This window comes from Uloborus diversus, chromosome 10 (genome assembly GCF_026930045.1).
Source record: "Uloborus diversus isolate 005 chromosome 10, Udiv.v.3.1, whole genome shotgun sequence".
Lineage (NCBI taxonomy): Eukaryota > Metazoa > Arthropoda > Arachnida > Araneae > Uloboridae > Uloborus > Uloborus diversus.
Genome location: NC_072740.1, coordinates 12,667,907 through 12,678,635, shown reverse-complemented (window position 1 = coordinate 12,678,635; position 10,729 = coordinate 12,667,907). Strand labels below are relative to the sequence as shown.

At 33.9% G+C, this 10,729-nt stretch overlaps 1 protein-coding gene across 1 annotated transcript; it reads right to left on the bottom strand.

Annotated features, from left to right (window-relative positions):
• Positions 1 to 1,470: 1,470 nt before the first annotated feature.
• LOC129231473 (acyl-coenzyme A diphosphatase FITM2-like) lies at positions 1,471 to 2,679 on the bottom strand. Its single transcript, XM_054865799.1, is given in 2 exon segments — positions 1,471 to 2,298; positions 2,300 to 2,679. Coding segments are annotated over 2 exon segments (966 nt in total). The 3' UTR covers positions 1,471 to 1,712.
• Between the last annotated feature and the right edge of the window lie 8,050 nt (positions 2,680 to 10,729).

Genomic DNA, 10,729 nt, shown 5'->3' with positions numbered 1-10,729 from the left:
AACAACTGTAGAACCTAAAGTAGTTTAAATCCCTTTTCACTGAATTCCAGCTTAATCAAGACATTTCTTTGAATTTTATGTTGCCTGTTTTTCTACTTCTGGGTACAGAGTAAGAAATATTAAACTTTTTCGTAAGATAATGAAAATACTGTACATCCTATTCTGTTTTCTGTCCAACTGTTTGTAAAAACTGTTAATTTCTAAAAAATATACCTTGTATATTCAAAATTTGTGACGTGTTGGTTTTGCAGAAAATAATTCACATGAAAGCCTTTTAGCTAGAGTAGTTTCTTCGGTGCAATCTACAAATATTGATATCAGACGTGACAGGGCTTAGTCAAGATAATTTGAGTTATTTATTGACCAGTTAAAGAAAAAAGTTAAATATATTTATTTGAAATCTTTGAAGTATTTTTTTAATGCCGTTAAAAGTTAAGAAATACTATTAAAGTTCAAAACTCATTTTTTTATGTCCCTTCTCTGTTGTGAAGAACAAATAAAAATGAAGTTTAAACTGTGAAAGTATTTAAATTAATAATTTTTGTAAAAAATTTCTCAGAAAATTTAAAAAAAACCAAAAGTGGGCTAAATAATGGGGTTTTTTAAATGAGTTTTTTCAAAAAAACCCATTGGGTCCAACCCAATTGGGTCCGATACGGCCAACCCTGGTATGATTAATCAAGTTGGAATTAAAACAACTTATATCAATCTATTATAGTTCTAGTCCGCCAAACATAAATAATTTTAAAAGCAAGTAAAATAATGTTAAAAGCACAAATGTGCAGGAACACTGCAGACAGGTGTTTCTGCATTACAAGGAACATCTTTTTCAGTGCATAAAATTTAAGCTAATGAATGTACATCCGACAAAAAAAAAAAAAAAAAAAAAAAAAAATCCGTCTTTTGCTGGATGTCTTTAAATCCATAAGCTCACATTTTGTGCATTGCAAAAGGCATTTCTTTTAGCACCAAAACACCTGTCTGCAGTGTCCTGCACATTTGTGCTTTTAACATTGTTTTATTTGATCTTATTTTTTATGCAAAAGTATTTTTTATACTTCTTATAAATGATTTTTATTTGTAGCAAAAATCCACTTAATATAAAATTTCATGTTTTCTATTCTTACCTTTTATGCTACATTTTTAAAAATAAGTTTGGGGGACATTAAAATAAAGATCTACTCCATTGAAGCATAACAAACTTCATTATCCTCAAAATTTAAATTTGACTTTTAAATTTGAATTTTAAATTACAGTACATTATATGCTTGCAATTTTTTATTAATTGTAAAATCTGTCTTCAACAATGTCCAAATTTTTACAACTAACTTGGTATTGGCCGAGTATCTGATCAAAATTTAGCCAAGTACCGAGTACTTCACAAATTGGTCGAGTATTGAGTACTCGGTATACGTCTATTTGTAAGAGGTATAATTTAACTAAACTCATAGCGGATGAACATCCCAGAAAGTAATTTTTTAATAAATTCAAATCTATGGAGATAAATATATACCTTGCTCATATCAGCAGGTAAAAGCCATTACATTGCTGCCAACAAACTTTTAAAATTCTTATTTAAATTACAGCACAGTGTATAAAAAATTTCAAATAATAATAACAAAACAAGAAAACAAGGTGAAACAACCAAAATCTATGGGGTTTTAAAAATTTTGGGACTAATGAGTTTATCTGAGAGCATAAAATGAAAATAACTAAGTATAATTTCTTTTCATTGGTTGATCAAAATACTTGAAGCAACCTTCACCAGGTAAACCAGGTGAAGAAGCCTTACAATACCACCATTTATACGTAACATACCACATAAGAATAGCAATACTTCCACCAACAACTTTCTGAACCATGGAATGAAAATATATTATAGTTGACACCAACATAACATCCCACAGAATAGAAAACAAAGTTAATGATATGAAAGCTATTCTGACATATCTTGTGAGTTTTTCATAACTGGCTCGTAAATGTTTTCTCTCACTATCAGATAAGGACTTTAGAGGGCTATCTTCTTCATAATCTTCATTTCTAATCAAGTCACCAATTCTTTCCCAGCCTTGGTAAGATTTTGCTTCTTCGGTAATGAACAAACTGCAATAAATTAAAAGAAAAGCATGTCCAGATATGTCAAATCCTTTCCAAATGTGACCAGCGCGCAAACAATTAGATTTAGATAAGTATTTTTCGGTCATGCAACCAGCAGTATACGACTCTATCAAATTAAAAATATTAATCCAGCAAAACCACATGGCAGTACCGACAAGCAATCGATAAAAATGTTTTCTTTATTTTGTCAACATTTCCACAGCAATATACGTAAGTCGACAATCCCAAATATGCGCCAACAGATATCAAAGTCCAACCCCAGCCCCATTTGACGAAGTAGTAATTAAAGATGTTGCTTTTCCTTGAAAAATATGTTCTAGGAATTGGAGCAAAGTCACACACCAGTGAGCCGCACACTAATGCTGCCAGGTAAACAGCAATTTTAATTTCAGGTTCAAATAATACTATTCTGCGGCATATATACATACATATCATAATAAATACATGCTGTATTGTTGATGGTTCTGGAAGAGGTTTCTTCCCCGTAATAGGTTGTCTTTTGAGTTGCTGATTCTGCCATTTTGACTTGTGATCAGACGACTGCCGTTTCACACCAGCCATGTTTTTAGTTCTTGTTGTTTCCCTGTTATATTACATTCAGTGCGGTTGCTCAAAAATAAATTATGATATTCAGATCGTAGGTCTCTCCTTTTTATTACGCAAACATTAAGAACAGCAGTAAGCTTTCAATACTGTTTCAACTGAAACGAATACCTATTTTTGAAACAATGAAACAATTTTATAGAAAAAAAAACATTTAACCCAGTGCGAGGTCCGGTGTGGTTATGACGTAACTGGAATTGCTCTGGAGAGCCTGATCGAACAGCTTTGTTTCCGAAAGCTCGTAGTTATTGGAAACGGAAATTAACTATAGATGGCGCTATAGATCGGACAAAAACGACACTGCTGCAATGTTATAGTGCCTAGAAAGAGTAGTGTGCCGACCGGCGCTTTTTCCTCCACGATTCTTGAAGACAAATTGTATGAAAACCGCTAGATGGCAGTGCGGTCGAGGTGTACGTTCAATTTCGCGGTGTTTACATTAGTAGACGCGGGATTTTGTTACAATTTAGTTCCGCGTTTCTCTTTTTTACTTTTATTTCGTGAATATTTCATGTAACAGCGTTTAAGGCTTTTAATGGAGGCATCAAAGTTGAACATTGGAAGAAATAAAGCTTCATCTTGTTTCGTACCAGGGTGCAAAAGCGGGTACAAAACATGCAAGGAAAAAGTTACGCTTTTTAAAGCTCCAGCAGATGAAGAAAAACTAAAGTGAAACTCGTTAATTCCCAGGTTAGATAAAGTTTTGGATAAATATTGCTCAATTTGTGCTCTGCATTTCGAAAAACATTTTATTGAAACGCATTTTAAGCATATTATAAATGGTGAGGAAGTATTGATTCCTCAGGGAAAACCCTTTTTGAAAGATGAGGCAATTCCTACAATTTTCCCAAGTCTGCCAACATACTTTACTAAAAAATTACCAAAGAAAAGGTCCATCAGGAACTATGCAGTTAAGAAAAATGTTCCCTGTTTGAAAAAAATGAAACTTGATCTTTCCGCAGATGAAACTGAAATAACCACGTATAAATCTATTATAAATGAAATTGTTCATATTAATTTACTAACGAATATTGGATTTGTATGAAATTTAAAAAATCTCCAAATATTGTAGTTTTTGTATATAATGAAAATTATGTGGAAAATAATATTAACGATAAAAAGATCATTATTGAAGTAGACACAAAGACAAGGATGTTTTCAAAACAGAATTTTACACAATTGACTGAAAATTTGATACTTATATTTTAAGGCAAATGTATTATCAATCGAGATGGCTTAGGGCACAGTTTCTTGTTTTAATGCCACTTGGGAGACTCAAGCCCCATTCATGTAGCCAGCATGAGTTTAAAGCAGAAAAGAGAGACTCCTGAGTCAATGAGGCCCCTAAATGAGAAAGAGCCCGACTTGGGCCACTTGGGCACGGTATATGGTAGCACCACCTCTACAGGTCTGGAAAATAGGTTGGAAATCTCCAGCAACGCTAAGCCTGGTAACTGTTAGCGACCGACCATAAGACTTTCGGACAAAGGGAATCAACGAGCACGTAAGTTATATTTAAAAAAAAAGTTTTTTTTTCTTGAATTTCAGCCTTTTAAAATCCTGTACAAAATTGATAATTATTATTGTTATCGTCCCTCGTTATCGAGATAAAAGGTATTTAAATCTCCCGAAATTTTAAGAAAAGTGGCAAATTTAAACACTTGGCGAGGGATTGAAGGTACCAATTTCTCACAGACGATTTCCTCGTCTGCGTGTGGCAGGAAATCCATATCTACAGAGCGTGAGAAAGATGTCTGTCCCTATCGAAACTCGCTAAATTTGTAACAACGAGACTCGCTTTTCTTAAAATTCCCATAGGCTTTAAAATCTCATATATCGACAACGGGGAAATATTTTTTGCGTCCAAAAACATGCATCACAATGTTCTTTTGATCGCTACTTATTTAGATTTTTTAATTGTAACACTGTAATGTTGTTTCCTGATTAAGGGTAGGGAGATTCAGAAGCTGCGCTTCCTCTTAAAAGAACATTTTAAAGCTATCATAAGCAATGTTAGACAAAGGAGAGGACGAGGAGGTTCCCCATTTGTTTTTAGCTTTTAAGGATACATTTCTTTCGCTATTTTACATCTGAGATAAAAGATAAAAATACATAAATACTTTTTTTTGACAATGATAACGTCATATTCAAAAACACTTCTATTTCGATAATTATCGACAACAAAACCGTTTGCTGACAGGTTCTAAAGACAATTTTTTTTATGTAATATTAATTAAAAATAAAACATGCCATACATAATGCGATTCCTTTATTATATTTTACACTATTCATTCTTTGTAAAACAAATAAAAACATCTTATTGTTACACGTTTCTTACCTTCCATACGCAAATGGAACATAATCTCTGCCAAATCACTTGTTGACCGCGCAATTTCTAATGTGAAATACCGACTTGGAAAATATTACGTAAGAATGAGTTTGACCCCCCCCCCCCCCCAAAGGTACGTAGAGGCTTTTCCAACCCCCCTTCTCCCTCGGCACCCTTGCGTATTTAATGAATGGCCCCTTATAGTCTATTATTTTCATTGAAGATAAATTAGCATAAGGTAATTTTATGTTCTTCAAAAAATAAATGAACACCCATGTAACAAATAGCACTTATTACAGAATTTGTCTTTTGCACAGAAATAAGTTCAACTCAAAAAACGGGGCTTTTAAACTGCGAAATGAGCATGCAATCGCGGATTTAAAACGAGTCTGATTGAGGAGCATAACGTACTCCTCGAGCGCAGCGCCATCTGGGTTTTCCTCAGATCTGACCTCACTTTTTCCCCGTCGTCGGCACACTACTCTTTCTAGGCACTATAGCAATGTTCTGCTACGGTACTAAGCTAGTGAATCATTACTTTTCTAATTGTTTTTAACGATATTCTTGCCTTGTTTTCATATTTTCAGCTTCGTTTGTGAGGATAGGGTTATTATTAATCAGGGTTCATACTCAACTTTGAAAATTAAAAGTAAGGAGTTTTGCAGGAATTCATTTCACTTTTTAAGGACTAGTTTCTTGTTTAAAGAAGCATTTCTTTTTTCAACATATTTCAGAAAAAATATGTACAACTCTATTTTTTTGCTTTTATACAATACATTGAATGCACAAACATACTAAATTTATAGTAAAATATGCATTTACTGCTTCTTAGACTTGAACAGTCTCGGAGTCAAATTCAAATGCTAGGGGGCGGGGCGTTAATCATTAAAATCTGTTTTATTTTGAAAATGAATAAAAAATTAGTGATATTGATTGAAAATTAGTACAACTTCCAACAATCAAAATAACCGAAATACTTACAGGATACAAAAGGAATAACTTCAAACACAACAAGCAATTTTCCGCAAAGCTTGTGTTTAATTTTGGCATGGAAACATAAGGTTACTCACACGAGATTGAAATCAAGACAAGTCAATTTAAATATTAGGTATCCTTTTGAAAAAATTATACAAATTATTTTAATCTTCAAAATTGATCAAAATTTTGAAGACCATTTCAAAACTTTTGTGTAACTCTTCGCTGAAAAACATAGAAAACTGACAAATTTTAAGAATTTTTCTTTTAAAAAGCATGAAAATTTAATTCTAGGAAATAGTGGTACCAGTGTTTCGCTATTAAGTTGCTCTTTCATCTATTGCATAAAATATGTTATGTTTACTCATGTTATAAGTCATTTATATCTACAAATTTAAAAAAAAAAACTTGATTTAAAAAAAAAGTCCGATTTTTTTTTAATCAAAAAAATTACAAACCCTGCCAACACTTAAAGAAGTTGAAACAAAAATTAATTTCAACCAGCTATTCCATACTTAGCTTTCTGATTTTCAACAATCTTAAAGAGAGTGAATTTCGTTTAAAACTTTTCAATTTGATGATTTTAATGGAGATACAAATGAACTTAACTTCTTTGCCTCTTCACAAGGCTTAGTAAGCATCATAAAGGCAAAAAATCTTATACCCATGGCCAGTGGCGCACCCACGGGGGGAGCGAAGGGGCTTAAGCTCCTCCCAGAACTCCCGAATCTTCCATCATGTACCCCTTTGCACATCCAAAATAATTTACAATTGTGTTTTAAGATCCTCTGTGTCGAAATTTTTTTTTAGGAGAACCCTTGAAAATGTATTTTTTGGGCTTCAATTTTGAAGTATTACCGAGAGTGCCCCCCCCCCCCCACCTCAATCTCCTAATATCTCAGCAAATAATCTATATTTGCGTTTTTATAACTTCAATATCGAAACATTTCTGGGCAGAGCCCCAGAACTCTGATCCTCTTCTCCTAATACCATCAAAGATAGCCAAAAATGCGTTTTTAAGACTTAAATTTCCAAAAAATTCCGTTTTAGAGCCCCCCCCCCAACCCCACTTTTACGTCACCGTAACTGCATAAATAATTTTTAAATAAGTTTCGGAATTCAGAAATTTTAATTTAGCAATGTTCTTCAGGGGGAAAGCCTCCTCATCTTCCTTTCACACCCCTAAAATGTCATTTTTAAGGCTTCACTTCCGAAATTTTTCGTGGCAGTTCTCACGAAACGCTCACCTCCGTCTATTCTCTGAAGTCACTAAAGACTCCCCGAAATAAAGTTTTTTCGGGACTTTTAATGTTTTGTAGACTTGTAACTTTTATTTCGGGGGAAGACCATTTGAAGCTTCATTGATTTTTGCCTTTAACTTCACTTGTCGGAGCTCCTCGAGAAACTTTTAGCTCCTCCCAGGAAACAATCCTGGGTGCGCCCCTGCCCACGGCGGATGCAAAGAGATTGCGATTTTCAAAGTGAACGCGTTATAAGTATAAAGAACGGCACATAAAAGAATTTAATTAAGTAAATTATTTTAGAATTGCATTTTTGAGCTCTACAATAAACGTATTATTAATAACAATCGACGTAATTGAAGCAAAAATCAAATTTAACCAGCGAATTAGATTTTAACTTTTTGACTCTCATAAAGAACACAGAATTTGGCTTGAAAATTTTAACTTTGTTATTTTTATAGGAATAAAATGAAATTTCATTTATTTGCCCTCCAAAAAGCATAATAAGCATCAAAAATCAGAAAAGTTCGATTCTTATATCGGATGCAAAGACATTGCTTTAATTCAAATGAAATCATCAAAAGTCTAAAAACGGCAAATAAAAAATTTATTAAAGCAGAAATTCTTTTAGAATTGTACTTTAACAAGTCTGCAAGATGTTATATTATTAATAGTTATCGACATAATCGTCAGAAACTTGGAAAAAAAATTCGGATGTATGTATGAAAATAGTCTAACGAAAAAATCGGATTTCCGACATTAACAGACGAAAAAAAATAGCGGAATTCCGGTAAAATTCGTAATAACGTAATCACTCGTATCGGATTGGTGATAGAAGATAACCTTTCAGGTGATGTAGAATAAAAAAATAAGGAGTTTGTAAAGAGATATTAGCAAAATTCAGGAGTTTTAAGGGCCCTTATTTTCTTTTCTTAAAAAGCAGGAGTTTATAAGGAGTTTGTAAGGAGCGTACGAACCCTGTTAATGCATTAGTTATTCATAAACTGTAGATTTATGGGTTTTCTTTTCAGGGGTGACCATCAGCGCCTACCTCAATGGCGCAAAATCCCCCCCCCCCCAATTCTCTTGTTTTTAAATTAGGTTAAACATAACACTTTTTAGAGTTACACATTTCCAGTTGAATTCGCATCATTTGTAATCATTAAATGAATCAATCAAAGCAATTCAACAAATTAAAGCTGCTTGAGATTTAAAGAACAGAAAATTACAGCAGATGCGAAAACGAACTGCTTACATTTACGACAGCAATTAAGTACAAACAATAGTTTTCGGAAAAAAATTTAAGATCTTGCAAATATTCGCTGCTAATACTAAAATAAGTTTAACCGCTTGCTCGGAACTTCAAATTTGAGTTGCGGCTACCAGGTTTGTTCTATTTGCTGCATGGGTCGGCAAAATTTTTAATTTATGTATAAATCTGAGTTAAAATAATGATATTTAAGTTTTCAGTGAAAATATATTAAAATAGGCCAGTCAAGAGCTAAAAAATATTCTTTTTTTTTAACTTTGTTCTTATTGATCTTCCCGTTTTTAGTGAATCCATGAAAAGCCGGAGCATAATAGTCAAAATTCTTACACAAAAAAAAAAAAGATTTTAAATTTATTTCATCCATTTTTGACCCCCTCTCTTTCATCGCTGTCACACGTATTCATCGTACAGAATTGTACTCGTTCCACAAAAAATCATGATAAATTAAAATGAAATCAAACCGTCAGTACGTTATTTGCGACATACAGTCGACTCCTGCTACAACGCGATTCGACCTACGCGAAAGAGCTATAACGCGAATTTTTCATGAGTAACGAATTTTAGAACTAACGCGAATTCCTCGTCGACAACACGATTTTTTAGAAGGAAGTATCGGCTTTGTTATTTGCTACTAAATATTGATTTCGTGAAACGTTATTACATCTCTTTAGTATCACTGACAGCGAAAGTTCTCACACCAAACTAGTCTACGCATCGCGTTGTTAGTGCATCAAATAACCACTCAGCATCTTTCATTTATTTTATTTTTTTTTAATTCTAATTATTTAATAATTATGTTAATGTTAATGAAATATACTGACTCCTTAGTGCGCTGTTTCATCCTGTGTTTGAAAATGGGAAGAAAAAGGAAGTTTCAGCCAAAAAAAAAAAAATAGGTTAAGATTCTCGATATGCATGAAAAACTACAAAACGTCGACGGTAGATCGACAATAGATATAAGTGAATCTTCCATACGTATAATTAAAAGTCAAAACATAAATATATCCGTAAAAGTTCAGAACTTAGTTTAAATATTGAAGCTTGCAGAGTAGTGTCTGAGGAATAATTATTAAAACTTTAACTTACATCAGAAAGATTTCTTTCCTGTGAAATATATACTATGTATTTATATTCCTTAACTTTTTTCTTTGCTTAATGGCGCTGATGGCAACGATATTTGAGCTAAATTGCATTAAGTAACCAATGATGTACACATACTGCTCTATCATCAAACCTGTACTCGAGTATGCTCTTCCAATCTGAGCTCTGGCTTCAACTACTACGAAACAACAAATAGATTTTGTGCAACATAGAGCCTCAAAAATTATAATAGGTGCCGTCTCCTCAACTAACAACGAAAAGGCGGAACAAGAGAGTGGTCTACCACTATTGGAAAGCAGACGCAATCTTGCTAGTGCGAAATTCAAAAATAGACTCCGCAGCAACAACAACGACCATATCTCTACCAGAGATCTGGAGCATTCCTCCCTTGACTTCCTACAGGAACCTCTTTTTCCAAGAACGCCACCATCTAACACGGCCATTCATCTGAATTTGCTCCAACCATGCTCGAAAAAAGAGGATCCCATTCTACTCAAACAAAAGGGCCTTGAAACCATAGAAAAGCTTTCGCAAGAGAACCTAGCTATTGCCTTTACTGATAGTTCTTCAGTCAAATTCCTCAATGAAGGTGGACCAGGCATCCTTTACACTCTTCCAAGCGCAGAAAAATTCAATCTTAAAATTAACACAGGATTAATTTTCTTTTATTTCATCAGCGAACTCTTGGCAATCAAGGAAGCTATAACTTTTTACGTAACTAATTCTCAATCTGTGGATCTTGCTAAGGGACTAGTTGTCTTCTCAGACTCTAAATCAGCCCTAGTGGCCATCCAAAATGGAGAGACAAACATCCCCTCCACCATAAACAACTTGCTCAATCGGATGCATTGCAAAGGGAAATCTTGTGTGTAGTAGTGGATACCTGCGCATGTAGGCATCGAGGGAAATGAGTGTGGACGCCCTGCCAAAGAAGCACGTGGTCTTGACCAACCTCTCCCCACCATCACACTTGCAGATGCAAACGCAGTGGTCAGATGCAGACTTCTAAACCAGCCCTTAAAGAAACGTTTTGATAACCGACTTCAACTTTCCTAGAGACATCACGACCACACTCGCCCGACTCAGAACACA